This window comes from Pecten maximus, chromosome 9 (assembly GCF_902652985.1).
Source record: "Pecten maximus chromosome 9, xPecMax1.1, whole genome shotgun sequence".
Taxonomy (NCBI): Eukaryota; Metazoa; Mollusca; class Bivalvia; order Pectinida; family Pectinidae; genus Pecten; species Pecten maximus.
The window spans coordinates 32,140,457-32,163,586 of record NC_047023.1 but is presented as its reverse complement, the minus strand read 5'-3'; the positions used below and the strand labels follow the sequence as shown (position 1 = coordinate 32,163,586).

General features: G+C 35.0%; 1 protein-coding gene across 1 annotated transcript in view; it reads right to left on the bottom strand.

Moving 5' to 3' along the window:
- Nucleotides 1–23,130, bottom strand: part of LOC117333964 (polypeptide N-acetylgalactosaminyltransferase 13-like) — a 52,337-nt gene that overhangs the window by 19,677 nt on the left and 9,530 nt on the right. The window contains exons 3-7 of the mRNA XM_033893384.1: nt 20,578–21,254; nt 12,553–12,719; nt 8,951–9,128; nt 7,176–7,376; nt 4,712–4,829 (exon numbers count right to left, since the gene is read on the bottom strand). Of these exons, the coding sequence (XP_033749275.1) occupies nt 4,712–4,829; nt 7,176–7,376; nt 8,951–9,128; nt 12,553–12,719; nt 20,578–21,077 (1,164 nt within the window). The 5' untranslated portion in view covers nt 21,078–21,254. The remainder of the gene's footprint in view (nt 1–4,711; nt 4,830–7,175; nt 7,377–8,950; nt 9,129–12,552; nt 12,720–20,577; nt 21,255–23,130) is intronic.

Below are 23,130 nucleotides of genomic sequence, written 5' to 3'. Positions count from 1 at the left end.
GGAGTGTATTCTAAATAAACCGCGAAGCGGTTTATGAAAAGAGTACACTCCAGTTTTTTATGTTATGACTGTATAACAGAAAAAATAATTAATGTTAATTCTTATAATTTAGTTTCGTCTTATACACACCAAGATATTTCACTTTCTTTGGCGAACTCTTTTCTGTGATAAATTATTACGCAACGTCATCAGCCAATCAAAAATGACGTTACATTTTGCAACGTCAAAAATTTTGTTATGGAGGTATAACAAAATTATTTCAGCCAATGAAAATGCGTGTTTCATACAAAATTAAATTATAGAAGACATATCGAGTGTGTCATTACATTTGAGTTGGTCAAATACATGTATAACGAATTGTGTGAAAAGATAAATTGGTTTTCCTTTTATTAAAAGTACCGGAAATAACAAAAAATATGCGAGCAAAAATGTTCGACTGATACATAGCCTTTCGACTTAGTTCATGTAATTAAATATGAGACCCGTGTCTCTTGTCTTTAAGTCCTACTATTAATGACAAGTTGTTGTGTAGATTGATAAATTATCTTACGATAGTTGTTGCATCTGGTCTACAGTGTATACTGAACATAACAGTGTATACTGAACATGTACAATTTATACTGAACATTACAATGTACATGTATACTGAACATGTACAGTGTATACTGAACATGTACAATGTATACTGAACATGTACAATGTATACTGAACATGAACAATGCATACTGAACATGTACAATATACACTGAAAATGAACAATACATTGTATATAAATTTATGGAGCAATAAATATATTTATATCACAATACACACTCCTTTACCGCATTACAAAAACTACTAATATAATTTCTTTTCTGATAGTGAAGCTACGCGAATTAAAAACAAAACAAAACTTTAGATATCTACATCTGTACTTCGGCCTGAGTTTACTGGGCGAGAGTCCGTGTTTGATCCTGACTCACTTAATGTTACATATTTGTACTGGGGTGTAGCTCCCAGTGCCTAGGTACACAGCTATGTGTCTCGTAATACTTCATAAAACACTTATTCAGCATTATGATGGATATTTAATGTCGTTGTGTATAATAACAGTGTCCCCTTGGTGAGCTGGCTTACCTTAACATCAACTGATGGCCAACATCAGGGCATTGATAACGGGCCAATACAGAGAGTTATTACATGTATATAACGTAGTATTAATAGCGAGGGGTATATTGCAGTGTTGCAAGGGAGCAGTTTACTATCGTATTGGAAGCGAGATGAATTGTAATATTCTTTAACATAATGACTGATTAGAAAATGCATGTATAATAACTTTTCATTACAAAAACGGTGAGAGAGAAGATTTGGTTTTGGTTTTTTTCATGACAGGACAAATATTGTGTCTCCACGTTCATAGTTTTAAAATATTTCATATTCATCAATATCATAGTGATACTTAATCTCTGGACAAGATGAATATTGAATGTGGACAAAGTAAATTTGACATAAATATAAAATAAAATACCTTTTCCAATAATGAACAGCATAGGGTAACCACTTACACGCCTAGCTACATATACATGTAAAATACATTCAATACATGACCTTATGAAAGAACGATAGCCAATGGTGTAACAGGGCATCTCAAGCGATACCAATTGGTTAACATGACGTGACTTTTGTTTTCTTAAACCACCATATTTGCTGGGCTAACGGAAATGTAAATTCAGGACCAGGTGCAATTTTCAGTTGTTAGTTTAATTCAAAACCTCCCCCAGAACCAGGATAGAAGTCAGAGATCCACTTTGTATTTGACCTTTGGTCCCAAATGACCTTGACCTTTAATCCAATGGCTATGATAGCTCAGTTTATTAGAGCGTCGGCCACATAATCTCAGGTGACTATCTGAGGTTAGCGGTTCAACAGTACTTACCACAGGTGATTTATGTTTTTCGAGAAGTTAAGAAACGGACACTTTTTAAAAAGAGACACTTTACCCAAATTGCTCTGGATGTCATGTGACGGACATCTGTTACGTTGTTCAGTGAGGCAGTCACTTGCTACACATGGCGATAAACCAAACAAATAAACTATAATCCAGTGACCTTGATCTTTGGTCACTTAAATTATCCCTTAATTCAGACTTATTTTCCTTCAGTATCATAACAAAATATTCCATCAATGGAAAAGTACTAAACCTGACGTTGACCTTGAATAATTGGACCCAATGACCTTGACCTTTGGTCTGTTGATTAATTGTTAAGTTCCCTCAAACTTTGTTTCATAATAACATAATAAAATGTTCATCGATAAAAAGATACATTTGTATGTAAGTTTACCAAGACCTTTGATTAAGAGACATTGACCTCTGGTCAGTTGACACTTTGTTTAATCTTGACTACCTTTGCTTCAAAGTGTCAAAACAAAATGTTCATCAGTGAAAATATACTAATTTGAGCTGTGACCCAGTGACCATGACCTTTATTCAGTTGTTTCCTTGAGTCAAACAAAAAGTTTTTTCATAGTGTCGTCACAATGTGTAAAAAGATATAAAATCTTACCATGACCTTTGATATTGTGACCTTGACCTTTCATCAGTGAAAAATACTAAATCTAAAATTGACATTGAACCTTTGGTTCCCATGACATTGACCTTGGATTAGTTGTCTGCTTGTTTGATTATGAACATCTGTGCTTCATCATGTCATAACAAAATATTCATCAGTGAAAAGTTTCAAAATTTGACATTGATCTTTGTACCTTATGACCTTGACCTTTTATCTTGAATTTGATGTGTATTTAAATAAACTGAATATCTTTAACATGTGTCATGTAATTCGGTCAATAAATACCAAGACAGAGTGATTGATATATTGCAACCTTATCTCCGATACTAGCCATAATTAATGAAGTCAGTAAAGAGGATAACAACAATTTATTTATAGTAACGGCGAGGTCGATTTTGACACCAGTAGATTGAAATCTAAAAGATGGTCGTTGTAAGTATATGGAGTTTCAGGTCTATGAGAATATTAACTGGGACGGTATAGCAAGGACATGGGACATCTATGTATAGTAACAGTGGCCTTAATTTTGCACCGATATGCAGATGTTATAAGTGAAACCGAAACTAGTACATGGAATGACGGTTGTGAGAAAGTGTATATTTGTAAGTGTATGGCTGTAAGTAAGCGTTATGTATTTGAGTAAGTGTATGGCTGTTAGTAAGTGTATGGCTGTAATTAAGTGTATGGCTGTAAGTAAGTATATGGCTGTTAGTAAGTGTATGGCTGTAAGTAAGCGTTATGTATTTGAGTAAGTGTATGGCTGTAAGTAAGTGTATGGCTGTAAGTAAGCGTTATGTATTTGAGTAAGTGTATGGCTGTAAGTAAGTGTATGGCTGTAAGTAAGCGTTATGTATTTGAGTAAGTGTATGGCTGTAAGTAAGTGTATGGCTGTAATTAAGCGTTATGTATTTGAAGTAAGCGTATGGCTGTAAGTAAGTGTATGGCTGTAAGTAAGCGTATGGCTGTAAGTAAAGTGTATGGCTGTAAGTAAGTGTATGGCTGTAAGTAAGTGTATGGCTGTTAGTAAGTGTATGGCTGTTAGTAAGTGTATGGCTGTGATTAAGTGTATGGCTGTAAGTAAGCGTATGTCTGTAAGTAAGTGTATGACTGAAAGTAAGTGTATGACTGTTAGTAAATGTATGGCTGTAAGAAAGCGTATGCATGTGAGTAAGTGTTATGTATTTAAGTACGTGTATGACTGTAAGTAAGTGTATAGCTGTAAGTAAGTGTATAGCTGTAAGTAAGTGTATGGCTGTAAGTAAATGTATAGCTGTAAGTAAATGTATTGCTGTAAGTAAGTGTATAGCTGTAAGTAAATGTATGGCTGTAAGTAAGTGTTATGTATTTAAGTAAGTGTATGGCTGTTAGTAAGTGTTATGTATTTAAGTAAGTGTATGGCTGTTAGTAAGTGTATGGCTGTAAGTAAGTGTATGGCTGTAAGTAAGTGTATGGCTGTTAGTAAGTGTTATGTATTTAAGTAAGTGTATGGCTGTAAGTAAGTGTATGGCTGTAAGTAAGTGTATGGCTGTAAGTAAGTGTATGGCTGTTAGTAAGTGTATGGCTGTTAGTAAGTGTTATGTATTTAAGTAAGTGTATGGCTGTAAGTAAGTGTATGGCTGTAAGTAAGTGTTATGTATTTAAGTAAGTGTATGGCTGTTAGTAAGTGTTATGTATTTAAGTAAGTGTATGGCTGTAAGTAAGTGTATGGCTGTAAGTAAGTGTATGGCTGTTAGTAAGTGTTATGTATTTAAGTAAGTGTATGGCTGTAAGTAAGTGTATGGCTGTAAGTAAGTGTATGGCTGTAAGTAAGTGTTATGTATTTAAGTAAGTGTATGAAGTTTAGGACAATTGCAATATAAGTGTCCGACAATCAGTGAAGATTTTAATGGAAAAAAGAACAAAGGCTAATAAACATTGCAAAATTACAATTATTCTTTATCATCTAGGATTTTAGAAAAGTCATATCCGCGAGCAGGTATAAAATCCCTATGCTTTATATCTTCGTGAGTTTTATGAGAAATAATATGGAGAGAGGCGAGTGATACCTGGTATATTTTTATCTGGTCATAAACTGTTTGACTTTAAACACCACCAGGGACATTTTTGTACTTACGGTATGGTAGTTATAGGGAAGGTTGACAACTCGTTCAATATATACTTACCCTCCAAGCCATTTCGAGATTTTCTCCTCCCCACACTTTCATTCCCTCGTCGTATGTTCCAATTTCACCAAAATATTTGCTATCGATGGCGTAGGCCGCTCCAACCATCACCGCACCCCTGAAAATGACCATGTACCTAGTTACAAATGACCATACCTAGTTACAAATTACCATACCTAGTGACAAATGACCATACTTAGTTACAAATGACAATACTTAGTTACAAATGACCATACTTAGTTACAAATGACCATACCTAGTTATAAATGACAATACTTAGTTACAAATGACCATACCTAGTTACAAATGACAATACTTAGTTACAAATGACCATACCTAGTTACAAATGACCATACCTAGTTACAAATGACCATACCTAGTTACAAATGACCATACCTAGTTATAAATGACAATACTTAGTTACAAATGACCATACCTAGTTACAAATGACAATACTTAGTTACAAATGACCATACCTAGTTACAAATGACCATACTTAGTTACAAATGACCATACCTAGTTACAAATGACCATACCTAGTTACAAATGACCATACCTAGTTACAAATTACCATACCTAGTTACAAATTACCATACCTAGTTACAAATGACCATACCTAGTAACAAATGACCATACCTAGTTACAAATGACCATACCTAGTTACAAATTACCATACTAAGTTACAAATTACCATACCTAGTTACAAATGACCATACCTAGTAACAAATGACCATACCTAGTTACAAATGAGCATACCTAGTTACAAATTACCATACTTAGTTACAAATGACCATACCTAGTTACAAATGACCATACTTAGTTACAAATGACCATACCTAGTTACAAATGACCATACCTAGTTACAAATTACCATACCTAGTTACAAATTACCATACTTAGTTACAAATGACCATACCTAGTTACAAATGAGCATACCTAGTTACAAATGACCATACCTAGTTACAAATGACCATACCTAGTTACAAATTACCATACCTAGTTACAAATTACCATACCTAGTTACAAATTACCATACTTAGTTACAAATGACCATACTTAGTTACAAATGACCATACTTAGTGACAAATGACCATACCTAGTTATAAATGACCATACCTAGTTACAAATGACCATACCTAGTAACAAATGACCATACTTAGTTACAAATGACCATACTAAGTTACAAATGACCATACCTAGTTACAAATTACCATACCTAGTTACAAATTACCATACCTAGTAACAAATGACCATACTTAGTTACAAATGACCATACCTAGTTACAACGTAGTTGCAATGCAAAACTAAACGGAAGACAACATGTTGTGATATTGTACAGTGTATAAGAAGTGATACTGGATCGATTTCCTATTAACAATTGTGACAACGAGAATCTTTCATACCAGACTATTGTCTGAAACGCTAAACTTCCAACAACTTTATAAGGTAAATGGTTTATTATAGAGGTATATATAGGGTAAATGGTTTATTATAGAGATATATATAGGGTAAATGGTTTATTATAGAGGTATATATAGGGTAAATGGTTTATTATAGAGGTATATATGGGGTAAATGGTTTATTATAGAGGTATATATGGGGTAAATGGTTTATTATAGAGGTATATATAGGGTATATGGTTTATCATAGAGGTATTTTATAGGGTAAATGGTTTATTATAGAGGTGTATATGGGGTAAATGGTTTATTATAGAGGTATATATAGGGTAAATGGTTTATTATATAGGTATATATGGGGTAAATGGTTTATTATAGAGGTAAATATGGGGTAAATGGTTTATTATATAGGTATATATGGGGTAAATGGTTTATTATAGAGGTAAATATGGGGTAAATGGTTTATTATAGAGGTATATATAGGGTAAATGGTTTATTATAGAGGTATATATAGGGTAAATGGTTTATTATATAGGTATATATATGGGGTATATGGTTTATTATAGAAGTATATATGGGGTAAATGGTTATTATAGAGATATATACGGTAGATTGTTAGCCATTACCGATTTGATTGAATCATAAACATTGCTGATCAAGTAATTAAACACGACATATTTATTCTTTTTAAAAGTGTCCGATTCTGGACAGTTCACGCGCTATAGATTGCAATCTGATCGCTTCGTCATCAACTTGAGACTTATTGATTGAAACATTCCGACAGCGGGAGTTAACTGTACCTGTCAACACATTAACCCCATAGGGACTCCTTATTTCTCATTCGCTTCTTGTCCGGGAGAAAACGGAACGAAATGTTGTTTGGTTTGGTTTGGTTTATTTAGTTTAACGTCCTATTAACAGCTAAGGTCATTTAAGGACGGCCTCCCGTGCGTGCGACATGCATGTGTGTGGTGAGTGCGTATGTGTGTTTTAGGGAGCCTGCGGTATGTTGGTGTTAAGTCTCCGTGTGATAGGACGAAATGCTGTTGTCTTTCAAAGTTACTTACGGCCGAGGTGCGTCCTCTGTGGTTCCCACTTGGTCCTGTCGGAAGAATGTTTCAAAAAAGACCAGTCTCCAATCGAACCCGTACCGTGTTAAATAACCCTCATTGAAGCGGTATTCGAATGTCTCACTGTTTATGTAGTCCAGAACACCCATAGCCACCGTCTTCCTATTTTGTTTTATCTCCGTAAGAAGTGGCTGAACCCTGAAAGTGAGAATCATAACTTCCGGTCACATTAACTTTATAATAAAGTGATAATCATAACTTCCGGTCACATTAACTTTATAATAAAATGAGAATCATAACTTCCGGTCACATTAACTTTATAATGCAATGATAATCTTAAATTCTGGTCACATTAATTTTATTATAGTGTGTGAAATCTAACTTTAACTTTTTAAAAGTGTGAGAATAGTTTCTTCTTGTCACATTAATTGTATAATTAAGTGATAATAATTACCTCCGGTTACAGTAATTAATAATAAAGTAAGAATCATAACTTCCGGTCACATCATTATTATGAAGTCAGAATCATAATTTGCGGTCACATTAACGTAATAATAATGTGAGAATCATAAATTCCGGTCATATTAACTTGATAATAAAGTGATAATCATAACTTCCGGTTACATGAACTTTATAATAACGTGAGAATCATAACTTCCGGTCACATTAACGTTATAATAAAGTGAGAATCATAACTTCCGGTCACATTAACGTTATAATAAAGTGAGAATCATAACTTCCGGTCATATTAACTTTATAATAAAGTGATAATCATAACTTCCGGTTACATGAACTTTATAATAAAGTGAGAATCATAACTTCCGGTCACATTAACGTTATAATAAAGTGAGAATCATAACTTCCGGTCACATTAACGTTATAATAAAGTGAGAATCATAACTTCCGGTCATATTAACTTTATAATAAAGTGATAATCATAACTTCCGGTTACATTAACTTTATAATAAAGTGAGAATCATAACTTCCGGTCACATTAACTTTATAATAAAATGAGAATCACATTAACTTGATAATAAAGTGGTGAGAATCATAACTTCCGGTCACATTAACTTTATAATAAAGTGAGAATCATAACTTCCGGTCACATTAACTATATGATAAAGCAGGATATGTATTACAGGTAAATTTGGTGAAAACAACAAATAAATTGACAAATTGTAACTCGAAAACATCATAGTGATTTTGGATAACTTGTGTGGCCAAAATAACTTGAAAATTAAAAAAGGCGGAAGACAATTCTTGTTCATAAAAGCATGAGCGAATTGATCGTTAATGTCGTTAGGACAAAGGCAAATCAGATATACCCTGGTTTCTTATTTCTTTACTGTTCTAACTTCCTTCTTGTTTCTGTTAGCCTTATTCTATATCCATTCAACATTGACGGTCCCCTTCCTATCCACTCCCTTACTTCCTACTCATTCTCCGGGTAATTATTTAGTCGTTCTGTAGCAATGTATCGTCACAACTGTTGAGTACGTGTATTACAGACTGTCAAACAGGCGTGCGTGTATGGTATAGAAAGACAATTACATATGTGCTAACAATATGATAGGTTGTTTAAAGGTCAAAGAGGCGAAGGACGCACATTACTACGGAGATCAAATGCCATATGTACTGGTGATATGATGAGTTATCTAAAGGTCAAGTAATCATGAAAGGGCGCATTCGTATACATCCAAAATCATAAAAAAAAAAGATTTAATGAAATAGGTTACATTAGCCACGTGGACAATGTGTAATTCCCGACATACCAGTCGATGTTCACCTCCATGTGACTGTCAAAAAAGACAACCACCTTTCCTTTCGAGATTTTCCAACCTTGTATCCGGGCTTTTATTAGGCCCACCCGGACCGGAAGTCGAATAAGTTTCACCAAGCCTGACGGAAAGTTGCTTTTTATGTAATCCGCAAGAGGCTTCCTTAGTTCTTCTGTAAAACACAAACATTAAACGAATGAACTTACAACATAAACATTCCCTATGACAGACACTACACTACTTACTATACCCTGTTTAAAACCTATGGTCAGTTGGTGTATTTTTATTGACAATTTAACTAATTTTGGGTTAACAATTTTTTTTTGTTAAATGGTTTGCAGGTTGTTCACCGAACGGAGTGAAGGGTAGAGCATACAATCTTGACGAAAACTTATTTTCGTCTTAAATGTGTTCATGGAACCATTTTTATTGATGATGTCGAATTTTCTGTTGAAAAGGCTTCCATGTTGTACCTGTTACACAACTTAATTTGAAGTACTTTTGAAATATGACTCAGACATATTTATCAATTGATCATATACACCGTGTACGGTGATATTTGGCGGTTTTGCCGACCTGGTCTTTAAAAAGCATTTGACAGGTGCACCGACCGTAGTAACGCATGCATTTTCAGCACTACCAGGCGTTTTGTTGCAAACCCTTACAGTTGTTTTAAACACTTCGAACACAATGTCTAAAATTGATAAATGTCTGCTAAAAATGTATTTTCTCTTCTTGTACCATGCAATCTCACATGAATGTTTGTTACGTATAGCACACATGGAATAACAAATCCACGTTGTTGTCAATGTGAGGTTTACACTGTAACGACAAACGAGTATGAGAGAGTATGAGAGAATATATATCTACATACGAAAAAAAAACAAAAAAAAAACAGAAAGACGTTGGACGTCGTGACCTTGAAACGTGACGCTTCACAAGACGTGCCATTTTGAACGATTGGTCAATGCGATTTAAGCGTTTTCTGATAAAAAGCATTGTATTAAAAGATGAATATTACATTACGTGCGCCATTTACGCGCCAATAAATATTTCTGCGCATGTTACGCATGATTTTCCGTGTTAATTCGCGCCATTTCTCTTGATTGTTTTCGCGCCAAGTCTTTATCCATGAAAGTTTGCTTTGAAGCATTTCACATCAAAGCTGTAAAAACATTTTTTAAATGATTTATGTAACAATTTCGAGTAATGTTGACATAAAATTGTTATCGGCATTACTATACATTTACCTATTTTCGGACCATCGGGCCTTCGTATTATCGGGCATTCGGACTAAAGGGCATTCGGAATATAAGGGTGTCACTACCCTCCCCTCTGCCTTTCAGACCCCGGAGTGTACACGGTGATATGGAGGAGATTCGTGTCAATGCGATAACGTTTGTGGTTACGGTACATAACCTTACGCCTGGATGGTACAAAGGTAGCATTGTTACATAATCCAGGACAAAAAATACAACCTATACAAGAGATCCCAGAGGGATCTTGGCGCCCACCATTGAATGATCTTCATAGGTTCCATGTCAGATTGATCTTTTCTCTACTTTTCCCTTCATTTTACTAATCTGTGCAAATTGAGACATCCATCCAGTACTTTTCAAACAAGGGAATCCTAGCTATATAAGAAATCTGAGATTGAATGATAATGGCTGTTTGTTTGCCAGGTTGTTTTCAGGACAGACTGGTCCAAAAATGCAATACAAGGGACCAAGGGGAACCTACTTATGAAATTTGAGAAAGATCCATTCAGTACTTTGAGAAATAGAGATAACAAACTTCAATTGTCAAAATTCAAGATGGCGGTCTGTCGGCCATATTGTTTTCCAATTGATCTCAAAATACAATAAGCATAATGAGGCACCAAGGGGAACCTCAAAATGAAATTTGAGAAAGATCCCTTCAGTATTTTATCAGAAATAGCGATAACAAACTTCAATTGTCAAAATCCAAGATGGCTGCCTGTCGGTCATGTTATTTTCAGATTGGTCTCAAAATGCAATATGCATAACTAGGCACCAAGGGAAACTTACATATGAAGTTTCAGAAAGATCCATTAAGTACTTTCTCAGAAATAGTGATAACAAACTTCAATTGTCAAAATCCAAGATGGCTGCCTGTCGGCCATGTTGTTTTCAGATTGGTCTCAAAACGCAATATGCATAACAAGGCACCAAGGGAAACCTACATATGAAATTTCAGAAAGATCCATTTAGTACTTTCTCAGAAATAGCGATAACAAACTTCAATTGTCAAAATCCAAGATGGCTGCCTGTCGGCCATGTTATTTTCAGATTGGTCTCAAAATGCAATATGCATAACTAGGCACCAAGGGAAACCTACATATGAAATTTCAGAAAGATCCATTCAGTACTTTCTCAGAAATAGTGATAACAAACTTCAATTGTCAAAATCCAAGATGGCTGCCTGTCAGCCATGTTGTTTTCAGATTGGTCTCAAAACGCAATATGCATAACTAGGCACCAAGGGGAACCTGCATATGAAATTTGAGAAAGATCCCTTCAGTACTTTTTCAGAAATAGCGATAACAAACTTCAATTGTCAAAATCCAAGATGGCTGCCTGTCGGCCATGTTGTTTTCAGATTGGTCTCAAAACGCAATATGCATAACTAGGCACCAAGGGAAATCTACATATGAAATTTCAGAAAGATCCATTAAGTACTTTCTCAGAAATAGTGATAACAAACTTCAATTGTCAAAATCCAAGATGGCTGCCTGTCGGCCATGTTGTTTTCAGATTGGTCTCAAAACGCAATATGCATAACAAGGCACCAAGGGGAACCTACATATGAAATTTGAGAAAGATCCCTTCAGTACTTTCTGAGAAATAGCGATAACAAGAATTGTTTACGGACGGAGGGACGGACGGACGGACGGAGGGACGGACGGACGACGGACCACGGACACAGGGCAATTTGAACAGCCCACCATCTGATGATGGTGGGCTAAAAATCAGACTACACACTCGAATGATCACATTTACACTTATAAAGGTTAAAATATCAACATGACCCGCATTTATGGTCACCCAACCTTCTCATTTAATGTTAATTTTAAATCAAATGCTTTATGAACAGCGAGAGAAGTTCAACAGGTATGTGTCTGGCGTGTGTATGATCTATCGAACCTGAGCATAGGCGTGCACAATGATTGATAACGACGTCGTATGATGCATGTCTGTGATAATCACTTGTAGGATCTGTCAGGTCCTAAAAAATCAAATACCGTAGCTACGTCGATGAACATATTGTCAAACTTGGCTAAAGTTGTCTTAACATATGAAATAGTTGAGAGGGTAACTTAATATACGCGTGTATAATCTACCATTTCCTCGTTTGTGTCACGTTAAACACTGTTTAGAAAATATCGTATTAATATTTCCTCAATAAATTCTATATCGATTCAAAACATATCGCCATTTGTGTTTTGGTTCTATGTTATGCAAATCCTTGTTAACAAAAATAAAATCAGAATTATACTAGAATTATGCTCTCCGGAAACAACCTCTTAACGAGAAAGCATCGTGGCTTCAGGTTGAAAAGTACACGCTGTGACCTACCCATCTCACTTCCGTCGTCCACAAGAATTACTTCCTGTAGAATATGACGTGGAGTCCTGTTGACGATGCTGTAGACAGTTCGGAGCAAGATGGAAGGCCATTCGTCAAAAAACGGTACGATTACGCTGGTGGTGGGCAGATCATGGTCATACGTCCTGGACGCGCAACTACAAACAAAACACGTGCAACCATTAGGATACTATACATATAGCAGAATAAATATGATATATCGAACATTTCATTATACACCGAAAGACCATTACGATATATGTATTATAGATAATTATGTACCAGATCTACTGGTAGATATATGTGTGCATGATACTTCGGAAGTCCCTTGTAATATCATATTTACTTGTTTTAGGTTTTAGGTTTTTGTTATACCTAAACGCCACATGCATTGATTGTATATGTACATATTAATGTAAGATACACCGGAAGTACCTTGTACTATTTTAAAGAAGTAAGTATGATAAACCGGAAGATCTTAGTGATAGTATACCTAATTGTGTTTGATACACCGGAAGACCTTTGTAATATAATAATTATAAAGTTGTGTTGTGCCTCATTCACAGGAAACTCTTCACAATTTTATGCAAGCATTTATTGGGGAATAACAGTAGTTCGGGAAAAACATGATTCACGTGACGCCAAACATTTGATTTCAAAGGTTTATACAAAGACAAACACGTGAGAAATGTTTCAATTATTTCATCAATCGATCAATAGAAGTTGACAGCGTAAAGTGCGTGTCTATCGCCCATATCAAAAGGCCAAAACCTTACATATTCTTATAAATGTTGATGTTGGTGTAAACGTTAGTGTAACACATCCATTACACCAAGACCTGATAGAAAACACCCCATACCATGCAGTGTGTGGTGAACTAGAGTTGGTTACCTCAGCGACAGGTCAACTTCGTGTCACCCCTTAAGAGGTTCGTAAACACATGTAGCTTGTGACATTTGTTTTTAAGATTTGTTTAGATAAGAGGAACACAAACGGGATGGTTAAATAACAAAGTCTGACAACTGACTAAAGACAACATATCTAGCATCCTGTCCTACTCCATCAGGGATTTCTCAGCAGGTTTTTAAAAAGACTAAGTTAGTGTACATGTGATATGCATGAGAGGAGCGAGTATTTCTACCATGACATACCTGGTACATGTGCGATCATTCATGCATCACACTTGTATAAGCATTTTATGAAACTCTTTGATATATCAAATATATAAATAAAAGGGGGGAAAACGAAACCGTTATTCATTCTAAATCGATAACACGAAGACAAACCGTGAAAAAAACTATAGATTTACATGGAGAATATTAAAACAGTAGAGGGAGAATTAGACCACGTGGTCCGTTGTTTTATTTCTCGATTTCATTGTTCGATTTTTATGAGATTAAAATATATCTGAAACTGAAAACTTTAAGTAAGCTTGCCAGGTGATTTCGTTTATATTATAGTTACACGGAAACCGTCCATCATTATGCATCAAAGCTATAGTCTTGTGAAGCGTGTTTAAAACTCTCAATAAAGAACAGAAATGAAAACAAACGCCTATTGTTTTTTCTCGTCTATACAACACCATATTCTACGGGTCTGCACACGATATCCTTGAATATATTTCCATCACGTGACAATGTCTTTCATTAATAAGATCGGGAAGCACGGAGAAAGGTGAAACATGTTATATTGTACGTGTTCGTTGTATCCAAATCCCGATTTGAATGGGATTTTTCCCGTCTTCGTGGTGATCAACGACGGCGTTTAACCGGTCTCCATTACTGTACTAATATTGCGTACATTTATATCTATGTATATGTAGAGACAAGTCAACTCTTCGGACTGTTAACATAGCGATCTGACAGGCGAAGAAGAGGAGGCCGACATTCCCAAATTATCCCAGGCAGCAGTCCCAGGGGGACAGGAGAACTTAGTCATTAAATAGGTTTGTTTGGACTGAGCCAGATCACACGAGAACTTAGTTATTAAATAGGTTTGTTTGGACTGAGCCAGATCACACGAGAACTTAGTCATTAAATAGGTTTGTTTGGACTGAGCCAGATCACACGAGAACTTAGTCATTAAATAGGTTTGTTTGGACTGAGCCAGATCACACGAGAACTTAGTCATTAAATAGGTTTGTTTGGACTGAGCCAGATCACACGAGAACTTAGTCATAAATAGGTTTGTTTGGACTGAGCCAGATCACACGAGAACTTAGTCATTAAATAGGTTTGTTTGGACTGAGCCAGATCACACGAGAACTAATTCATTAAATAGGTTTGTTTGGACTGAGCCAGATCACACGAGAACTTAGTCATAAATAGGTTTGTTTGGACTGAGCCAGATCACACGAGAACTTAGTCATTAAATAGGTTTGTTTGGAGTGAGCCAGATCACACGAGAACTTAGTCATTAAATAGGTTTGTTTGGACTGAGCCAGATCACACGAGAACTTAGTCATTAAATAGGTTTGTTTGGACTGAGCCAGATCACACGAGAACTTAGTCATTAAATAGGTTTGTTTGGACTGATCCTGATCACAGAGACACGATAATTCCTTGCGTGATGTCTGTTCATACATCCTGAGCTATCCTAAACACAAGGGGAACGACGTATCTATTATTCCGGGCGAGTTCTACATGTATGATAGTTATCAAGTCATGCTGTATAAATCCTAACTTAAGACTAGTCTTAATATCCAGGCATTTTTGTAATACAATTTAACATATAGGACTAACATCAGATCTTCAGAAAGGTTAGACCCACTGATGGAATATTTCACTTCCGATGTCAGAATAGGAACCCATAAAGGAAACAGGATACTTATAGTTATTAATTCAAATCGAAGTATACTGATACACTCTATACACTTTTAAGTCCAAAATTAATAAAAAGCATCGCACACTTACAATGGAATGGTCTATTGTTCAAAAGAAATAATTCCTCCATACGCTCGTCAGGAAATCCTAATCCAGGAGGACTGATCCAAGGTTTTCCTGATCTCATCTTACACTTAAATCCCCAGTACAATAGAGAAATATTGTCTAATGTTTCAACACATAAAAACAAAAGTTGTGAAGTAAATATGGGTACAAAACAGATACAAGCGGAAATATTAAACAGCCATACAGCCTCAGGTGTCGCATCGTACAAAACCACAACATGGTTCGCCATGATACCACTTTCATGATGAAAGTTGTCCCAATGTACTGTTAAAAAACAACATGACAAGAAAGATTTCCATATCCTGGATTAACACTGAAGTCTTAACCTTTAAGTCAGGTTTAAATGGCTTTCCCGTAAATATTCATCATCTCACTGAGCAAACTAGTGACTCAATTTGTCAAGAGATGTCAATGCCACATGTCCATTTTAATGGTACCTCGGGCTAATTAAAACTTCTTATCCATGCTTCGTCATAAAACATTTTTTTTTTTCATTTTTTTGTTCGATAAACAATGCAAAGAATACAGGAATACATTTTGACGTCAGAATTCAAAGGACACGTTGCATAATTCAAGTTTATGACATATTAAAAACTCAATAAGATTTGAACGTTACTTTTTACTTATGGACATTATTTTTGATTTAATTCGAGAAAAATTTGACACACGTCAGACCAAAACTTCATCGAACAATAGGTGTGCCTCCAGTCGGTCTAAGTTTCCAGCCGGCGCGCCACAGACGTGACCAAAGGTCAAGTGAGAGGGAACACTACCATGCGCTCGGGACCAACATATTGTAAATTTCATGAAGGTTAAAAAGAGGGCGCCATCTAAATTTCAATTTTTAAACAAATTCGATTTTCACGAAAAAAAGACATACCCTGAATCGATGTTCATTAAGATTTCAAAATTGAAGAGCATTCAACATAGAATAACGATTTGCAGATAACAGATTTTAATTGAATTCTTTTTTATTGGTGGTTATTGCTGAGAAGCAAACAAAATGATTTCCAAATAAGTTTGAAATTAATTTTATGTTAAGATGCCAAACATTGTGACGTTGCATGTTTGTACAGCAAGGATGGGTTTCAGAAGTTGTTATCTAATGGTTAGCCAATGGAAACACTTCAAACTTGCGTGAAATCACAAGGTTACTATCGCCATTTTCCAAGTTTATTCGATGGCTTGAGTTCAGTGGATAGTTTACAAGAAAATTAAATTTCCCTTGTTATTTTTTTTTCTGCCGATTATTATAGCCGGTCAGATTTGGATATAGTGTCCAAATAACCAGTCTCGATAACATAGGTCAGAATAATATGGCATTTCGAAATACAAACATAAATAATAATAAGTTAAACACAACAGCAATATAAACCGCAAGTGCTTAACTGGATACTAAACCTTGTACAAAGTTTCTGCTGTATTTCATCACTGTTTGCTTGTTCATTCAAATACATATACATTTTGTAGGTCGTTTCAAACTTTCTCTCCGTCAAACCATTAACACTTCCTTTCCTGTAACTCTGTTTTGTTCTAGTTTTGGGAGGAAAACATGACACATTAATTCTCGGATATATTGTTACCTACTTAAATATCCTTTATTTTTGTGGAGTTCAAATTTCTTTGCAAGTTTTTCAAAGCGACCATTTCGTGGGTACTTTATAATCCAATATTATGCTACAATATATAAAATTTCCAATAAATAATTCATGGAAGTTTAAAATGAGATCTTCCGGTTGAATAATTGAAATAAATTCAATTACATATATAAATATTTGAAAGAAATGAAAACGTAGCACTGTATAAATATTAAGTGTTCCTAGCACATTAAAGGAGCATGAATTATCAGCATTATAAACGTAAAACCTTAGGCATAGTATTTTTTTATCATTATTATTATCCGGAAGGCCAAAATTGAAAACAATTAGGCTTCAATGCCTCTAACGCCTTTTATTGTAAAATTAATTTTCCAAGATCTGGTGCCAAATCTGTTGTTATTTTTCGTGTATCCCTTAATTATTGATATATCTTATTATTCATAACCGAATTCTACATATCCTGAGGTTAAAATCTAAGGTAATAGTCCCTTTAAATATTGTGGATATTAACTATTATAAATGTTGAAAGCATGATTTAGGCGAAGTTGGCGAACTCGTTGTTCTACAATGAGTATGTCTGGTTTCTTCAAATCAGTGACGTTCTTTTAACAAGGTTAAGAACGAAGCGGACCATTTTGTTCTGGGTAATTTGAAGCTTGTTTTTTTTATATTTTTGTAAGTCCTTCACACCAGGAGAAACAAGCATAATCAAAGTGACACTGAATTAGTGCGGAACATAAAATTTTAGAGATTTTAAAGGCAGACATTTAGTATTTCCGTATAAATGTCTGAGTCTTTGATTGATTTTCGGATAATGCTGGAGACAATTTTTTTCTCCAGATAGAACTTTTTCTATCATGACCACGAGGTATTTTACAGATGATTTCGAAACAATGCTGTGTCCGTTACAGGAAATTTAGAATCCATCTACAGGTACCTTTCCTACTTTTCTTTTTTGACCAAATAAAATGACCTAAACCAGTTGCAGGACTTGACACCAATGATTATTAATTTGTCACATAAGATGGAATGGTTCACAGTGTCAAACGTTTTTTTTGGTAAATCCAGTAGGGTCATACCGGTGTATAGACTTTTGGTTGTTTGAGATTTGATGTGGTCGATTAGATACAGGAATCTGTAGAGTATGACTTCCTAAAGCCGGACGGATGCTCGGGGGGTGGGGGATCCATTAGTTACAAACATACTTATATCTGCTATTAACAGGCTGGCATTCATACACAATGTATTTAATAATCCACTGGGGATCACACCCGGCAATGCCCCTTAGTTTTAACATCTAAAAAGCAGAAATATCAACCCGGTGCCAATAACGTTCCTGAATATACATGTAACTTAAGAAAATCCATTAACTTAAAATTTTCCATAGGAAAGTAGTATTAGATAAGAAAAAAATATCTTAGATAAGTAACTCCCCTTAAACTCATCTTAGTTAAGGAACTTCCCTTAAACTCTGTAACGTCTCCCTATTGAAAATTTTAAGGTAAGGGAAAGTAATGAAAGTTTCCGGCCAGGTTTTTGTAATATATGTCAGATAAAAAAATGTTTTCATTACTGATCAAACTTGAAACCAAAATCAAGTCCTCTCTTTCAAATGGTTCATCCTCTACATAAATTGACGAGATTGTCAGTCTTTAACTTCCCATATTCATGGCATTTCTAGCTGTCTTATTATAGGTTATACATGTCAATATAATATATCATTTGTCGTCGTAGATCTGTGGTCAGTCGATCCCACCTGAGGCAGACATCGAGCGGGAAATGCACGATTCGTATTTCTGTAAAACGTTAAGAATGAGCTATAGACGCAAATGTCTTTTTGACTAGACAAACTGTATGTAAATTTTCAGACTTTGAAAATGCACGTTACAGGACAAGTTATGTTCAGATAGCGCTCACAGTGGTATTTACTAGATTTCAGGAATCGAGTGTGTGTATGCGGGGGGTCCGGTGAATTAAGAGATACATCAGAACTTTGATACATTTTTGTTATAAAAATATAAGCGCGTTGAAATGACTTGTCAACACACCTGCTGTTCTTAAAATATAAGCAGAAATGAACCGTATCTTATAACTCAAAAATATATACATGTTCCTCTTTTTACGTTATTCTCCAATTACCAGAAAGCACCATTATCAATGCCTTGGTACGTTGATAGTGTGATAGTTGTACATTTGTGTCGTGTTTTTAAGAGTGTCATCATAATGCGTTTGTGACTGTATCCCTGTAGAGAGTACTTATTCTCTCTGTATTCATCGATTAGTCAGTCAGTGATCAAATCGGACACTATCGATAAGTCACTCAGTGATCAAATCGGACACTATCGATAAGTCAGTCAGTGATCAAATCGGACACTATCGATTAATCAGTGATCAAATCGGACACTATCGATTAGTCAGTGATCAAATCGGACACTATCGATAAGTCAGTCAGTGATCAAATCGAACACTATCGATTAGTCAGTCAGTGATCAAATCGGACACTATCGATTAGTCAGTGATCAAATCGGACACTATCGATAAGTCAGTCAGTGATCAAATCGGACACTATCGATTAGTCAGTGATCAAATCGAACACTATCGATAAGTCAGTCAGTGATCAAATCGAACACTATCGATAAGTCAGTCAGTGATCAAATCGGACACTATCGATTAGTCAGTGATCAAATAGAACACTATCGAGTAGTCAGTGATCAAATCGAACACTATCGATAAGTCAGTCAGTGATCAAATCGAACACTATCGATTAGTCAGTCAGTGATCAAATCGAACACTATCGATAAGTCAGTCAGTGATCAAATCGAACACTATCGATTAGTCAGTCAGTGATCAAATCGAACACTATCGATTAGTCAGTCAGTGATCAAATCGAACACTATCGATAAGTCAGTCAGTGATCAAATCGAAGACTTTCGATTAATCAGTCAGTGACCACTCGTATCATTTGGATTGATACCAACTTTCTCTGTACCTACGGATATACATGTATGTATATCGCGAGCGGATGTCGATTGTTCTATGTGTTATCCCCGTGAACAGTCAGGGTACTTTTGAAGCGGAGTCTCCTTGTAGTAGCCGGTGGCTAGCTCACTTTACAAAATAAAGTATACCAGAGTAAATGGAAATGGGGCTAAGTATTTTCTCCAATGACACAGCTTGACTCTATGGGAGCAGGATTATGTTCTGGAGTGTCGACTCGGTGATTTTCTATTATATCATTGATTCTCTTGGTTATTTTTAGACTTTATACATCGATGGTACTGGTACCCGTATTATACACAGGGACCGTGTATGTGTATTTTGACTTGCCCTGTGTGTATGCCACATTTTTAGACGTTTAAGGGGGTGAGATTTAACAGTCGGTAAAATGGTCATTAATCCTGATGTACATTATAAAGGTAATGAGGACACTGGGTGTTCTATATATGTAGCGGAAGTATTGTTATAGTTACCTCGTCATTCTTGAGTCCGGAACCATCCTATTAAGCGGAATTAAATCACTAGCGATCACATTCAGGTGATATTTCTCGATAGCTTCTGCCACATTTTTCTTTTCCGTACCAACAAACGTCACACCTCGGCCCATCTCTCCTGTACGGTGTAAGTCGTTCGAACCATAATTATCTATGAGAGGATTCCCAGTTCTCAAATCCACGCTTTTTCTAAATTCGTCTGCTGCTATGGCCACTAGCCTCTGACCGCTGGTGTTAAGGGACAGAGGTGGTGGGTGTTGTTCAGCAGTGTACTTTACGGTATCCTCCCGTCTCACCTTCACCCTCCGGCGGATTCCCCTCCCCCCGTGCAGGAAATCCCCGTCGTCATGTTGGAAATGTTCCCCCGAGACGGACCGCATGAGATCCCTAGCGGTCCCAGAATTGACATAAAGTTCATACGTACAGACCAGGAAGAAAATCCCACAGCAGGAGACGACGTATCGTGTCCTTAATCTCATACTGGGGAGGATTCGGACATCGGGTGGACACACAGAATTCACATTCAAACTGTCCTAAAACTCTTAACAGGCGATGTTTATACACACGTGTGTACAGTCATAGTATATGTGGTGTTCCGGATGAAAGACTCTGGATACACAGTCGACAATACAGGTGAAAATCGGATTGTGTAGTACCTGTAACAACAAAATGAGCATTTGTTATATGTTAGGAGCAACGGTAAAGCTCGATGACACTAAACCCGATTCAAAATAAATAATCTGATACAGTTTTCATATTTCAAATAGCACTGTTACCACTCTTGTCGTGCAGGATATTACTATCACAATAAATCAAATACAATCCAAAGACTGACTTAAGTGTTGCGCGACATATACCATGACGTTTATGTCACCAACCACCTATATACTATCAAATCTACACTAAACAAGTGTCCAGCCCTACCATGTGTGTATAGCCTGATGTGTAGTATATTTTGGATTTGTATAGTTTTAACTATGCAGGACGTTGACTTTCCGAGCTACACATGTACATGTAATGAGTAACCGTGCGGGTTTCGTGTGTCTGATTAGGGCCATATATAGCATATCTATGGCATATGTGTATACAAAGTCTGGTCTTAGATATACATGTATATTTTAAAGTTTTTAAATGACGATGGTTTAAAGAAGTTATCAGAAACTCCCAAATACAATATCACTACCCACCAGACCCTATAATCTAGAGATACATATGTCAACTCGCCCTGAAATAATGAACCATATATGTTGCCATAGGACATCTTAGCTGATGATCAGTCGAGGAGATTGTCTAATTTGGCTTTGCTCCCTTTTGATGGAAGGAACCGCTTACCAATGGCCTATTACAAAATGTTAAATACTTCTGTGGGTCAATATGTATAATATATTTCTGTAGTAAAACATTTCATAAACTTGGTATAGTACACGGGACCTGGCACGCACACTTAGTTAATATATATTACATACACAACATATATCTAGTAATATATATTACATACACAACATATATCTAGTAATATATATTACATACACAACATATATCTAGTAATATATATTACATACACAACATATATCTAGTAATATGTTACATACACAACATATATCTAGTAATATATATTACATACACAACATATATCTAGTAATATGTTACATACACAACATATATCTAGTAATATATATTACATACACAACATATATCTAGTAATATATATTACATACACAACATATATCTAGTAATATGTTACATACACAACATATATCTAGTAATATATATTACATACACAACATATATCTAGTAATATATATTACATACACAACATATATATAGTAATACATATTACATACACAACATATATATAGTAATACATATTACATACACAACATTTATCTAGTAATATATATTACATACACAACATATATCTAGTAATATATATTACATACACAACATATATCTAGTAATATATATTACATACACAACATATATCTAGTAATACATATTACATACACAACATATATCTAGTAATATATATTACATACACAACATATATCTAGTAATATATATTACATACATAATATATATCTAGTAATATATATTACATACACAACATATATCTAGTAATATATATTACATACATAATATATATCTAGTAATATATATTACATACACAACATATATCTAGTAATATGTTACATACACAACATATATCTAGTAATATATATTACATACATAATATATATCTAGTAATATGCTACATACACAACATATATGTATTACTTTATAATACACACAACATATATCTAGTAAGATACACACAACATATATCTAGTAATATATATTACATACATAATATATATCTAGTAATATATATTACATACATAATATATATCTAGTAATATATATTACATACACAACATATTTCTAGTAAGATATATTACATACACAACATATATCTAGTAATATATATTACATACACAACATATATCTAGTAATACATATTACATACACAACATATATCTAGTAATATATATTACA